This window comes from Perognathus longimembris, chromosome 3 (genome assembly GCF_023159225.1).
Source record: "Perognathus longimembris pacificus isolate PPM17 chromosome 3, ASM2315922v1, whole genome shotgun sequence".
NCBI classification, from domain to species: domain Eukaryota; kingdom Metazoa; phylum Chordata; class Mammalia; order Rodentia; family Heteromyidae; genus Perognathus; species Perognathus longimembris.
In genome coordinates, this window is record NC_063163.1 from 94662183 (window position 1) to 94677817 (window position 15635).

At 43.4% G+C, this 15635-nt stretch overlaps 1 protein-coding gene across 2 annotated transcripts in view; it reads right to left on the reverse strand.

Annotated features, from left to right (window-relative positions):
- Pi4ka (phosphatidylinositol 4-kinase alpha) overlaps positions 1–15635 on the reverse strand; it is a 123120-nt gene that overhangs the window by 74703 nt on the left and 32782 nt on the right. For both annotated transcript variants that reach the window (XM_048343403.1, XM_048343404.1), the window contains 8 exons: positions 13770–13835; positions 9924–10020; positions 6480–6671; positions 5551–5651; positions 4084–4213; positions 3215–3347; positions 1241–1336; positions 674–857 (listed from right to left, as the gene is read on the reverse strand). In XM_048343403.1, the coding sequence (XP_048199360.1) occupies positions 674–857; positions 1241–1336; positions 3215–3347; positions 4084–4213; positions 5551–5651; positions 6480–6671; positions 9924–10020; positions 13770–13835 (999 nt within the window). The remainder of the gene's footprint in view (positions 1–673; positions 858–1240; positions 1337–3214; positions 3348–4083; positions 4214–5550; positions 5652–6479; positions 6672–9923; positions 10021–13769; positions 13836–15635) is intronic.

Genomic DNA, 15635 nt, shown 5'->3' on the forward strand with positions numbered 1-15635 from the left:
TGAAAAGGCTGAGCGAGAGCTTGAGGCCCTGAGTTCAAGCTCCAGTACCAACAAAAGAGAGAGAGAGAGAGAGAGAGAGAGAGAGAAACCTCAAATTAAGAGCTAAAAGGGACTACCACCAGTGGTTCATGCCTGGACCTATTAGCTACTCATGAGGCTGGAATCTGACTCATAATTCAAAGTCATTTGGGCAGGAAAGTCTTTAAGACTCTTATCTCCAATTAACTACCAAAAAGCCAGAAGTGGAGGTGTGATTCAAGTGGTAGAGCACCAGCCTTGAGTAGAAAAAAATAAAGGACAAAGAGTAGGCCCTGAGTTCAAGCCCATTACTAGCAGGCACGCATACACACAGGTGCCAACACACACACACACACACACACACACACACACACACACACACACACAGAGTTAAAAGGGAAGTAGCTTTGACTTAATTCCTATTTTATGCTATTTATATGACAAGAAATTAGTTTAAACCTCTTTTTCCCTAGCACAAGTAGAACTACTACACTATTCTTACTATATAGCATTAAAATAGTTGTAATAATTTGGGTCAGTTATAAGATAAATCTACTCTGCAATTTTACATTTCTAGAGGAAGGAGGGTTCCAAGGTTTAGCCAGAATCAGTGAGTTGTATGGTTCTGGTCTCATTACAGCGCCTTATTCCTTACATTTCCGGTGATAACAAGACAGCCCAGTTGGTCAATGATGAGCACATCAAGGGGTGAGGGAGGCTGGCAGAATTTTTGCTGCAGGATCTGCAGAATTGGCTCCATTACTTTCGGAGTGTCTCTAAGTGCTACTGCAATGTGTCCCAGGGCTCGGATGGTGTGGTCAGGAATCAAGTGAGCATCCCTATAAGAGGAATAGGAGGTAAGGACAGAGGCATTTTAGGAACAGTCCTGGTATGAAATAGCAAAATAAAACTTGGAGGCTACCTCTAGACCTTGATTTCCCCACAGCCTTGATAAAGAATTCATCTGACTGACAGCCAGGATCTTTAACCACCAGCAGAAACACAAAGCCCTGGGTACTAGGCTGGAGGACAAGGATCTTTCTCAACTTTCATGCAGTAGTCGGGAATGTACACTAAGAGGTAGGCTTTACCTTAAACCTGCGATAAACACAACAGGCCTATACCCTGTGATGAGTAAAGAGATCCAACATGCGCAATGCCATGCCAGGCCCTACCCGGGCCTGCTAAGAATAACTGGCTGCCCTAAGGGATAGAAACATACTTGTCACTCTCCTGAGAGATGTAGAGTCGGTTGGAGAGGCTGGCCAGGAACGCCTCCACAATTACTGGGTCCACCATCAAGCCAGCCTTCAAGCACCTAAACAGGGAGGACATCCATTAGGCATCAAAACAATGAGATCAGGTTTTGTTTTTTCTTTTCCTTTTCTCAAATCAACAACATTTAAAGAACTGTTCAGAAGTACATATCCTGAGAATCTGAATAAAAATCATTATGTACAATAAATTCAAAGAATTGCTGCTGATTTTGCTCACTTGAAAATATCAAGGCAGAAATAATCACTACATTATTTTTGACTGTTCTGAAGAAATATCAGTTTCACTCTAGGTACAATTTTAAATTCCCTTTACTATTCTTTTTTTTTTTTGCCAGTCCTGGGCCTTGAACTCAGGGCCTGAGCACTGTCCCTGGCTTCTTTTTGCTCAAGGCTAGCACTCTGCCACTCAGCCACAGCGCCACTTCTGGCCGTTTTCTATATATGTGGTGCTGAGGAATCGAACCCAGGGCCTCATGTATACGAGGCAAGCACTCTTGCCACTAGGCCATATTCCCAGCCCCTTTACTATTCTTTAACTGGTTGATTCAAAAGACAGATGGTCCTAAGACCGTGAAGGGAGCATTAATTATAATTATGTATCATGGGCTTTGCTGTTGTTATTATTAGTTTCATTGCTGAGGTTGACACTGAGGCCTTTGTAAATACTAAGCATATATGGTCTACCACTGAGCTACACATCTTTAGTTCCTACATCAAAGTTCTCATAGTAAACAGTAATGCTTATGCTATAAAAAAAGGAAAAAAATTAAAACCTCTAAGAACATAAAATCTCTCACTCCCTCATCTGTTTGGTTTCTGAGCCAGACTGAGTTACTGTCCTAAATTAGCTTCTGAAAGTGAGGAGTCAGAGTTAAAAAAGACACTTTTTTTTTCATTTCTTTCTTTCTTTTTTTTTTCCTGCCAGTCCTGTGGCTTGGACTCAGGGCCTGGGCACTATCCTTGAGCTTTTGTTTGCTCAGGGTAGCATTCTACCACTTGAGCCACAGGGCCACTTCCAGCCTTTTCTGTTTATGTGGTGCTGAAGAGTCAACCCCAGGGCTTCATACATGCTAGTCAAGCACTCTACCAGTAGGCCACATTCCCAGCTCAAAAGAGGACAAACACATTTTCATGGAATCAACGTATCTGGCTTTCTAGTCAGGCATGATGTTGCATACCTATAATCCCAGCACAAAGGAGGCTGGGGAAGGAAGACTGAGGGTTCAAGACCCAGTGAAACAAACAACAGGAAAGGATTTGAATCTCAAATTGGGAGATCAAGAGTTCACACAGTAATAATCCAAGAAGCAAAAGGTATTCAATAAAATTTCTTTTTAAAACAATCTCTTGCTGGGCGCTGGTGGCTCAAACCTATAATCCTAGCTACTCAGGAAGATAAGATCCGAAGATCATAGTTCAAAGTCAGCCTGGGCAGAAAAGTATTGGTGAGACTCTTATCTCTAATTAACCACTCAAAATCTGGAAGTGGAGCTGTGGCTCCAAGTGGTAGAGCATTCGTCTTGAGCAAAGTGCCCAGGCCCTGAGTTCAAGCCCTATGACCAGCAAAAACCAAAACTAAAACCAAAATCTCTCTCTCATGTATTAAATATTACACAAGAAAAAGAAAACATGCCAACCTGTTATTTTGGATGAGGGCCTGACAGATCATTCTTTTCTTTCTATCGATTATAAACTTTCTCTAGTAAATACTTTTGCTATTTTTCTGATCAGGAAAAGGAAGAAATCTTTGTTTATTAAATTTAATAAGTCAATTTACTTATTTATGGTGCTGGTATCATGCTTTGAAATGATCAGAAACAAACTTTAAAACTTACAAATACCCTTATGTAAAAATAAACCTCTGTCTAAAATACTTTTCTCTCTTTCCAGAACAGATCTCCCTCTATTTAGTCTCCTACCTGCAGATGTTGTCAATGGCGATATCCCGGAGCTGCTCATACATGGATGGCTGGCTCTTCTTGCCCGACATGACATTCAGGGTTGACTCAGAATGTTCATTGGTGACACTGATTTTTATATCATTGCCAGCAACTAGATGTAAAAATTAAAACCTGTGTCCGATTTGTTAACTTTCCAACCCCTTTCTCTGTCACTTAAACACCACTTAATTAAAAAATAAAATGAAACACAACACTTTTAACCTTGTAAAAAGAACACATTCATCCAGAGGACTGAGGAATGGTTCAAGTAGTCGAACATCTGCCCAGCAAGCTTGAGGGCCTGAACCTAAATCCCAGTACTGCCAAAAAAAATAAAAAGCAAGCATTCTCAAAACATCTGACCAAACATTTCTAAACAAGAAATTCTAAGACCAACAAGAAAGGATGAAAGGAATGTGTTAAATTAAAAGGATGAATAGATTATAAAGGGGTGACTATGTAAAATCAGCAATTTCTTAATAAATCATTCAGAAGTGGTGACAAGAACCCACATGAATAAGTGCAGCTTTGATAGTGAGAGGGACCAGATGAGGTTGTATATATGAAGCTCCTAGTCAAGCACTGAGGTAGCCAGTGCTCACAGACTATAACAGTAATAAAAGACCAAAAAGGGACCTTCACTGGGGAGGTAGAGAAGGCCTAAGAGCTTGGAATGGGGCACCTAAAAGGAAAGACAGAAGGAAAGGCATGGAGGAGGGGTGAGACAAAGTATAGTCACAAGAATTTGTGTGGGACTTGTGTGATTAGTGGTTCCTATCACAGGGTCTCAAGAGCACACAGGGAATGAGTGCTGAATACAACAAGCTTCAGAAACAGTCTTCTATTACCTGTGTGGTACTGATTGTGGTACTTGTAGAGCTTCACCAGCACTGGGGATGGGATGACCAGGAAGTCTCTTAAGGATGGCGTCACTGAGTGCACCACTACAGGGAACCTCTCACACAGGCGGCCCAAACCCTGCAACACACCATCAACCATCATGTAGCCCAGGAAGGACCCTAAGAGGACCCTGAGAAGTGAGAACCTTAACACTACTCATGTCCAAGTTTGATCAAAACTTCTAAGGTCAAAGCTCCCAGAGGCTGCCTGCCCATGAAGCAAAGGCAAGGAAGGGGGATGGTGTTGACTTTTCCCTATGTAGGCCATAGACTGTTAAATGTGTTCACTTCTTTTTTTGTGTGAATCCTGGTGCTTGAACTCAGGGCCTGTCCTTGAACTCTTTTTGCTCAAGGCTAGTCTTGTACCACTTGAGCCACAGTACCACTTCCTGCTTTTTCTGTGTATGTGGTACTGAGGAATCAAACCCAGGGCTTCCTGCATACTAGGCAAGCACTCTACCACTAGGCCACATTCCCAGCCCTCACAACCACTTTTTTTTTATTTTTGCTAGTCCTGGGCCTTGGACTCAGGGCCCGAGCACTGTCCCTGGCTTCTTTTTTGCTTAAGGCTAGCACTCTGCCACTTGAGCCACAGCGCCACTTCTGGCTGTTTTCTATATATGTGGTGCTGGGGAATCGAACCCAGGGGTTCATGTATAGGAGGCAAGCACTTTTGCCACTAGACCATATTCCCAGCCCTCACAAGCACATTTTTATATCTTGATTTGTTTCCAAAAGAAGTAAACACAGTGCCGGCAGTATGGCGTAGTGGAGAGTGCTTGCCTAGCATGCATGAAGCCCTGGGTTCGATTCCTCAGTACCACATAAACAAAAAAGGCTAGAAGTGGTACTATGGCTCAAGTGGTAGAGCACTAGCTTTAAGCACAAAGAGGCTCAGGGACTGTGCCCAGGCCCTGAGTTCAAGTCTAAGGACTGGAAAATAAAAAATAAAATAAAAATGTGCTTGTGGCTGAGAATTGAGCAAAAAGCTCAGGTACATTGCCCAGACCCCAAGTTCCAGGACTGACAAAAAAAAAAAAAAATTGCTTGTTAAGCAATGGCCAGTGTAGAATTAGCGGGAACTATGTCAAGGAGTGCACAACAGCACTGTGACAAATACATCTTCTCATAAGGCCTTATGGCTTATGACTTCTCATGGTGTCTAACCCTTCTGGTGGCCTCAGAACATGCAGGGCAGCCTCACAACAGAGGAAGAACTGGTGCTCTCTTCAAGGCAAGTGTCCTGGATACCACTTGCAGAAACTCCAATATCCTATAGAGGGAGCCAATGCTCACTTAATGGCCTGAGTCCATATTAGACTCATTGCTTGAAGTACCAACTACAGACTGAACACCATGACAAGAGAGACACCTTGTGTATGGGAATCAAGAATCTCAAACACCAGAGACACTAACCTGCAGGCAGCAGATAAGCAGGGGCAAATGGGCAATGATGACTTTGCTGGATGTCTTGGACTGCAGCTTTTCAGAAAGTTTGATGCAAAGATTTTCTGCACCTTAGTTCAAAATCAGAAAGGGGTACAAAAGATTAGCAAAGTCCAATGTTCACAAAATACCTTCTCACTAGCTAATCACTCAATTCAATTAAACCCCTGAGAAACATTTGTTGCAGGTTTATTAACAGGAGAAGCTATGCAACAGGAGGTTTAGAGGCAGGCATTCTGTACTGCTCTCTGTGTAACTGTCTTCTGTTAACCCTTAAGTCTTCTTGTCCCACAGCATTTACCCTGCAAGAATGCTTCCCGGGCTGGGAATGTGGCTTAGTGGTAGAGTGCTTGCTTACCATGCATGAAGCCCTGGGTTCAATTCCTTAGCACCACATAAACTGAAAAAGCCAGAGGTGGCACTGTGGCTCAAGTGGTAGAGTGGTCTAACCTTGAGCAAAAAGAAGCCAGGGACAGTGCTCAGGCCCTGAGTTCAAGCCCCAGGACTGGCAAAAAAAAAAAAAAAAAAGAAAGAAAAAGAATGCTTCCCAATTCTCTCTAATCCTGGAAAAAGCCGCTCTAAGCCTCTACCTCTCCACTTGGAAGCCTAAAGAACCAGCAAGAAGCACTGGAAAAAAACACAGGCCTGTGGCCTTGGCTTTCTCCTCTTCTTAGATCCAGTGGCCTCTACTATAGCAGAGGACAGCAAATGTTCAAGCTATAGCAGGACCTGATGCTGCAAGTGCTTGGGAAGTGGCCATTCATAATGACTATGCCAGAAACAGGCAAGTGTTCCAGAAGTCATTTTGGAAACCTCTTTGGAAAGAAAGTATCCCTGGAGCTCACAGGACAAGGAAGACAATCTGGCTGTCTGCAGTGCCAGACAGGCAGGCAACTCACCCTGCTCATCCTTCACCGCCCACACCATGAGGTCCACACAAGCAGCATTCGCCTGGCAGCGCAGTTTGAGGGGGCTCAGTTCATTGTGGATCCGGTCAGCATCATGAAGAATCTTCTGGAGTTCTCCTTGGCTTGTGTTGAACTGTTCCAGCACAAAATCATGTATCTCCTTCACAAAGGAGGTAGGAAGATCTGTAGGAAAGAAGGGTGGCCTCAGCTAGAAATAAAACTTTACCAGAACCCAGTGCCAGATCAATGGCACTGATCTTTTTCTAACAAAATGTGGCTCTAAGAACACTGAAGAGCATGGATAGGCAGACTGGCTAGTTTTTCTATATACATATTACCAGGCAGACAGATAAAATCCCCAAGGAAGTTAGAACCATGCTTCTTTTTGTTGTTGTTGTTTGGATGCTAGGGATTAAACACAGGGCTTCATGCAAGAGCTCTATTGAGCTGTAGTTACCCACATGCTTTTTTTTTTTTTTAAGTGCCAGACCTGGGATTTGAACTCAGAACCTGAGTTTATTTGCTCAAGACTAGTGCTCTATCACTTGGAGCCACAGCTACTTCTACCTTGTTTTAAGCAGTCAATATACTATAACTTGAATACCTGAAATACATGAGATGTATATCATGAATGGAATTGGTTTAATTGACTACTAGAAAAACTCCATAATGAGATATATCTATTTAACGACGGCCAAATACCAATATAGGTGGTTCACATCTGTAATCCTTGCTATGCTCAGAAGGCTGAGATCAGAGGATCATGGTTCAAAGGCAGCTTGAGCTGTGAGCTGTGAGATTCTTATTTTCAATTAACTACCAAAAATGCTGGAAGTAGAGCTGTGAATAAAGTGGTAGAGCTCTAGGCTTGAGCAAAAAAGCTAAGGGACAGCACCCAGGCTCAGAGTTCAAGCCCCAGAACCAGCACCAAAAAAAAAAAAGATGGCTAGTTACATGACAAAGACAAAAAGAAGAAAAGAATTCCCTAGATTTTCAGAACACTAATTCAAATTTGTAGATTTTTCATAATTCTCATCTTTGAAGCCTAGGGAATTCAACAGAATCATTATAACAGGCATAGGTCAGGCCAATCGAGAAAATCAGGAACACACAACACAGGCGGGAGGACTTGGAAGCTGAGTTGTTGCTAACATCCTTCCTAAGTGAACCTAAACCCTAATTGCTGTGACCTTGACAGTTTCCTAGAAGCCTTCTTAATTAGATTGGGATAATAGTATATATATGATAGAATATTATGTGGCCAACAAAATGTTTGTGGAAAATATTTAATGGCATGAAGAAAGAGCATAGGAAAACATTTGTTTAATGCACAAATAAAGATATATGTGCACATATTTATATATATAAAACAATTAAGATTTCTGAATTTACATATTTTGAATACCTTGTTCTATTTTTTATTTTCTAAAATATCTAAACTGAACATGTGAAAACTACATCCATTAAGTGCACATGTCTGTGGTCTCAGTGCTTAGAAGAAGAAAGAGAGGAGAATTCTTGAGTTCAAGGCCGGTGTAAACTACATAGGGAGACATTGTCTCAAGAAACAAAACAAAAAAGTAACAGAAAATTTAATGAAAGCTGGGCACCAGTGGCTAACACTGTAATCCTAGCTACTCAGGAGGCTGAGATATGAGGACTGTAGTTCAAAGCTAGCCCAGGCAGGAAAGTCCAGAGATTCTTATCTCCAATTAACCACCAGAAAACCAGAAGTGGCACAGTGGCTGAAGTGGTAGAATGCTAGCCTTGAGCTGAAGAGCAAAGGAACTGTGCCCAGGCCCAGAGTTCAAGCCCCATGCAAAAAAAAAAAAGGAACACAAAGATAGAGGAAGCTAGAGGTCAAGAAGCTCAACAATGAATGCAGGTAGAAAAGAAATCTGAGAAGGGGTAGCTTGTTGGGGATTCATCTTGGCCTTAAGGGGGGAAGGGCGATGAGAGCGCTCCTGAGATGCTGCCCTTCCCCCAGCCTTGGGGCAGTGTGGAAGTGAGCCACACCTATCTCCTTCTGGGTCCGGAACCAGAAGGGATAGCTTTGAGACCATCCCCCACCTTGCGCCAGCGAGCAAGTGTGCTCCCTTTTTCGTGGGCTTTGCCCAGAGGGCGGTACTATGGGAAGTGACATTGGCCCATGAGGGAGGTCCTTGGGAGCTGCTTTGGATGGACAAGCTCGCCAGCCTATCGCCAGCTCATGCTCAATCCTCATCATCATCATATTACTGTAAGCCCCTCCCGATTAAATCAGATTGCTCTCCAAAGCGTCTCCGAGATCCGTCTGTGCCTGGCTTCCTTGGTGGGTAAGGAGGGAGGAAAAGGGGATCTCGTTCGGCCACGTGCACTTTAGGCTTGCCCATGTCCCTTCGCTCCACCTTGGCCGCCTGCGGGTCAGGTGCCCAGGGGAGAGGGTGAAACGGGGAGCACTGATAAGGGAGTAAGCTTAGCATCCCTGCACCGGGGGAGGTAAATCTAGCCCGGCAGTGGCTCAAGTGGGAGGAGGTATAGGAGGACAGAGAAAGGAGCCAGAAAACTAAGTCTGCCAAATAGAGGCCAGGAATGTTATTAGATGGAGAAGGTTCACTGGGTATGGGAACTAAGATCTCTGTTAGCATGGCAGAAGGGACCAGGAGATGACGAAATGAAGTCATTTATATAGGACAACTTAGAAAAATTAATTTAAAAAAAATAACAGGCCTAACTAATCAGGATCACAGTTTGAAGCCAGCCTGGACAGACAATCTCAAGATCCTATTGTAGCTAAAGATGGTAGAGCACTAGCCTTGAGCAAAAAAACTATGGGACAGCACACAGGACCTGAATTCAAGCCCCAGAACCAGCATACACACAAAAATTCCAATAATGTAATATGTATATGTTACAAAATGGCTTAGGAAAAAGCCTACTGAAGAAACTATGCCATCACTCACAGTACTAGAGTCTACTAGAGTCATGAAATAGAATCATAAAGTCATGGACAATTTCTTTTCTTAAGTCCTGGGCCTTGAACTCAGGGTCTGAGCACTGTCCCTGGCTTCTTTTTGCTTAAGGCTAGCACTCTGCCACTTGAGTCGCAGCGCCACTTCTGGCCATTTTCTATATATGTGGGGCTGAGGAATCGAACCCAGGGCTTCATGTATACGAGGCAAGCACTCTTGCCACTAAGCCACATTCCCAGCCCTCATGGACAATTTTTGTTGCCCCCCCCCCAAAAATAACATAAGTCATGTGACTATGTTGTTCATATGTGGACTTTTGTTTGTTTTTTGTTTTGAGATGAGATCTTGCTGTGTTTCTTAGGCTGAGCTTGAATTCCTGGCTTTCACATGTGTTTTTCAAAAGGCACAAAGCAAGCACCAGCTTTCAATATCAGTCAGGGAGCTCAACATTCTACATTCATTCACACTTATCAACCATCCTCACCTTTCATGTAGTACAGAGTATCTCGCAGCATCTTGAACATGGTCAGGTAGAGGGGGTCGCTGAAGGTTGTATAATAGAGATCAATACTGGGGTTGGCCTGCAAAAAAAAAAAAAAATGATTAAAGAGCAGAAACTTGGCCTCTGGGATGTCATCACCTCTGGTTTGATGGGTTTGTTTCCAACAGTTAATAAAGCATTGAAACAGTTAAAAAAAAAAAAAAGAGCAGAAATTTTTCTGATTGCCTTTTGCCTTATACTTGGCTTTACATGTATAAAGTCCTAGAAGTAACTATTATATTTATATGACTCATCACTCACTTTATTCTCTTCAACCACTTAAGCAAAAGCCCAAGGAAAATAGGATATTCATGCAATACATTAATGGCTGCAAAGAGGAGCCATCTATACCGTGAGAGGAAGAACTACCTTCCTGTTGCTGACAGCCCACCATCATCAGCTTTAACAGGGACTTGGGAAGTGGAGGAAGCAAAAGATAGCCAAGGGGTACCAGATCAAGAGATTAAATCTGTGCATCACTGGAGGGGGACTCTATAATCAAGACACTTCAGATTGAGCTCGCATTTTAAAATTAAAACTCATTTTGGCCTAGATGAAAAGGGCACATGCCTGTAATCCTAGCTACTCAGGAGGCTAAGATTTAAGGTACAAAGCCCTGACAATCAAATATTCAAGATTTCTTTCTTTCTTTGTCAGTTGTGGGGCTTTAACTCTGGGACTGGGTGCTATCATTGGGCTATTTTTTGCTCAAGGCTAGACTCTACCACTTGAGCCACAGTGCCACTACCAACTTTTTCTGTGATTTATTGGAGATAAGAGTTTCATGGACTTTCTTGAACCACGATCCTCAGATCTTAGCCTCTTGAGTAGCTAAGATTACAGGTGTGAGCCACCAATACCCGGCTTTCTTCAAGACTCTTATCTCCAATTACCCAGCAAGAGCTCAGAACTGGAGGTAGAACACCAGCTGTGTATGTTAAAAAAAAAAGCCAAGGGAAAACACAAAGCCCTGAGTTCAAGCCCCAGTACTGGTACAAAAAAAAAAAAGGAGAAAAAAGAAAAACTCATTAAAAATTTTACTTTAACGCTGGGAATGTGGCTTAGCAGTAGAGTGCTTGCCTAGCATGCATAAAGCCCTGAGTTCAATTCCTCACCACTGCATACACAGAAAAAGCCAGAAGTGGCGCTGTGGCTCAAGAGGTAGCGTGCTAGCCTTGAGCAAAAGAAGCTCAAGGACAGTACCCAGCCTTGAGTTCAAGCCCCAAGACTGGCAAAAACAACAACAGTGTGTCACTTCTAATTTAAAAGGGCCAAAGAAGGAGTGTAGGAATAAGGACAATACTGTGTGAGTAACAGAGAAGAATGGTTGGTACCCAGCCAGGCTTGCCAGGGCAGGAAACAAGAGTCTATCTGAACAAAAACAAAAAACAAAAGCCAGCAAAAATCAGTGCTAGTTGTATGACTAAAGTGTTATATGTGTCCACTTGGGAAAAACAAGGCCCCGAGTTCAAACTCCAGTACCACTAAAACAAAACAAAAAAGCCTTGAGAAGCCCTAAAGGGGGATTTCTCAGGGAGTACCAACTCTTCTTTTGGACCCATACTGACACTCTTCATTACAGGTGGAGGAAAGGTCCAACAAGTCTCTAGATGTCAATGTGTAGACCAGCTGTCAGCCCTAGTCTTCCTGGTCTGTCTCCAGTCATATATGATCATATACTGTTAAAAGGAAAGAAGTCTCTGACATTTCAGGCTCAGTTCTTAATGAAAAGAGATGGAACAACTAGGATAACCACCTATAAAGGTTAAAAACAAGGTACGAAATGCCAGACTGCAACATGGAGTTACAGGAACTATGTTCTTTTTCTGTGTGTATGCCAGTCCTGGGGCTTGAACTCAGGGCTGGATGCTGTCCTTGAGCTATTGTGCTTAAGGCTAGTGCTCTACCACGTAAGTTACAGCCCCACTTCTGGCTTTTGGTATATAATTGGAGATAAGAGTCTCATGGACATTTCTGCCTAGACTGGCTTCGAACTGCAATTCTTAGATCTCAGCCTCCTGAGTAGCTGAGTAGAATTGCAGGAATGCGCCACTGGCACGCAGCAAAACTGAGTTCCTTCGTCAAGACCAATCCAGCTGGATGCTGGTAGCTCATGCCTGTAACCCTAGCTACTCAGGAGGCAGAGACCTGAGGATCACTATTCAAAGCCAGCTTGGGCAGGAAAGTCCATGAGACTCTTATCTCCAATTAAACCACCAGAAAATTGGAAGTGGCGCTGTGGCTCAAGTGGTAGAATGCCAGCCTTAAGCTGAAGAGCTCAGGGACAGAGCCCAGGACCGGAGTTCAAGCCCCACGATCGACAAAGAAAAAAGACAGACAGACAGACCAGCCCAGAGCAAACCATTGTCATCATATAGATCCATATCTGCCAACAATTCACTGGAAGGTAGGTGCAGAGGAGAGAGACACAGTCTGCAGCCTATGAAAAGTCCCTGAAAGCTCACTTCCTGCTTTATACTTTAGCCCCAAAGGTACCAACCACTGTCTGTCTCAAAACCAGGACAGAGAAATCATACCAGCTTAAACATAGAACCTGGACCTAGCCATGACAAAGAATCAGTGTGTCAAATAGGCCATGAGGGACCTGGCTTATGTAAGCTTTTTTTTTTTTTTTTTTCCTTTTTCTTAGTTGTGGGGCTTGAGCTCAGGGCCTGGGTGCTGTCCCTGAGCTCTTTCACTCAAGGCTAGCGCTCTACCACTTTGAGACACAACACCACTTTCAGTTTTCTGGTGGCAAACTGGAGATAAGAGTCTCACGGGGGCTGAGAATATAGCCAAGTGGTAAACACTTGAAGCCCTGGGTTCAATCCTCAGCACCACATATATAGAAAAAGCCGGAAGTGGCGCTGTGGCTCAAGTGGTAGAGTGCTAGCCTTGAGCAAAAAGAAGCCAGGGACAGTGCTCAGGCTGAGTCCCGAGTCCCAAGCTCCAGGACTGGCAAAAAAAAGAGTCTCACAGACTTTCTGACCCGGGCTAGATTTGAACTGTGATCGTCAGATCTCAGCCTCTTGAGTAGCTAGGGTTACTAGAGTGAGCCACCAGTGCCCCGCTCTTGTGAGATTTTTTTTTTTTTTTTTTTTTTTTGCCAGTCCTGGGGCTTGGACTCAGGGCCTGAGCACTGTCCCTGGCTTTTTTTTTGCTCAAGGCTAGCACTCTGCCACTTGAGCCACAGCGCCACTTCTGGCCATTTTCTGTATATGTGGTGCTGGGGAATCGAACCCAGGGCCTCATGTATATGAGGCAGGCACTCTTGCCACTAGGCCATATCCCCAGCCCTCTTGTGAGATTTTGAGAGTTGAATCTCACTGAGATTTTGAGACTTCCCAGTACCAACTTATAATTGTGTCATAAATAAAGCTATGGGCCTTGGTTCCAAATACATTAAAGACAAAAGTTACTAAGATATATCCCTTTATACTTAAAAGAAAGCGACTGAATGTGCCTTGGAAGTACAGCTCTCAGCCTGGAGAAACAGCTTAGAAGCACTAAAGGGGCAAGGAAGATGAACTAGACTGAGGCTGGACCCTCAGTTTCCACAGTGCTTGATGTGGGCATATTAGTTGGATGGAGACACTGACCACCAGTTAGCAACACTGTGAGGTGATGTATTTAAGAGCCAAGCAGAGCAGGCAAGGGACTAGCATTAAAATAAACTGAAAACTCACTGGAAAACTCCTTTCACTCCAACTCTCACACAAACTTCTGATTTCTCCCTACAGATGCTAAAGTCAAGCTAATCTTATGCTAATGTTCTCAGAAGGGACGTACCTCTATCACACTGGCCACAATTGCATCTAAGGACTTGAGAACAGGCTCTTCAACAATCTTCTTCACCTGTCAGGGAGACAAAGGAAGTAAATGACACAATGAAAGAGACAAGAATGCTAGCTCCTTCCACCTAAGCATAAGCCTAGTTGACATATATATGAAAACCTCAAAAAGCCAGACACCAGTGACTCATGCCTGTAATCCTAGCTACTCAGGAGACTAAGAGGATGGCAGTTCAAAGCCAGCCAGGGAAGGAAAATCCATAAGACTCTTATCTCCAATTAACCACCAGAAAACTGAAAATGGCCCTGCGTCTCAAAGTGGTAGAGCGCTAGCCTTGAGCAAAAGAGCTCAGGAACAATATCCTGGCCCTGAGTTCAAGCCCCATGGCCGCCGTCAACAACAACAACAACAACGAGAACCTTTACAGGGGTAGATTGTAGCTGAGTGGTGGAGTATGTACCTAGCAGGCCAGATGCCCCAGGTTACATCTCCAAACATTTTTTTTAAATGTGGTTCAAAATGTGATAGGCCAGTGATATTTTGTATATTAATTAAGCTGAATGCATAAAGCACCCTTATAGCATCACTAAGGATTTATTTCCTTACCTTAGGTATGAATGACACTACAAACCAACCAACCAACTCAAATTCACAAAGGATATATTTCCATCTCTAAGATGTGAGTGTTCAGATTGCAGGTACCATTGACAATCATCCACTCAGTTAATCTACCTATGGGAACATCTGCCCCAGTCCATTCTCAGACACCTAGGATGCCAGTCCTCAAGTGGTAAGGGCTCTGCTCTCCTCCTAGAGGCCTGACACACTGGTCCTTCCAAAGCTGACCAGGCACACAGACTAGTGCACACATTATTTTTGGGGGGATGGGGGAGGCTGAGGGGTGGTGATAGTATGGGGGATGGAACCCTAGGCCTTGTAAGTACTCTACCACTGAACTATTTCTTCAGCCTCAATACCTATGTACTTATTTGTATTTTTTTCCCTTTGTCTCTGTGGGGTCTGGGGTCTTGCTGTGTTGCCCAGGCTAGCCTTATATTTCTGGGCTCAAAGGATCCCCTGCCTTAGCCTTCTGAGGAGCTGAGATTATAGGGATGAACTCTCATGCCCAGTGAAGTTTGTTTGTTTCTTTTTGCCAGTCCTGGGGCTTGAACTCAGGGCATGGGCATTGTCCCTGAGCTTCTTTTTGCTCAAGGCTAGCAAGCTACCATTTGAGTCACAGCAACACTTTCAGCCTTTTCTGCTTATGTAGTACTAAGGAATTGAACCCAGGGCTTCATGCATGATAGACAAGCACTATACCACTAAGCCACATTCCCAGCCCCACAACAAAGTTCCTGATAGCAGTAATTTTTTTCATCTGTTTTTAAGCAGTTAGTATAGCAAGGGATCTAATTGCCTATTTTCTGAAATTATAATAATTGACAAAGGTCATTTTCAAAATGATCATGATAATACAAACTGAGAAAATACAAACTGCCTTAAAAAACAAATTAAACTAGGCACCAGTGGCTCATGCCTGTAATCCTAGCTACTCAGGGGGATGAGATCTGGGAACTATGGTTCAAAGCCAACTCAAGAAAGAAAAAGTCCTTGAGAATCTATCTCTAATTGATCAGCAAAAAGCCAGACTGGACACAGGGCCTGTCTATCTTTATAGCTTTTTTACTCAAGATTGGGCTCTACTACTTGAACAACACCTCTACTTTTGATTTTTTGGTGTTTAATTGGAGATAAGAGTCTCACAGACTTTCCTACCTGGGCTGGGGATTCAGACATGCTAGGTAAGCTCTCTACTACTGAGCTATACCGCAGCCCTATCCTCTAGGCTTTAATACCTTCTTA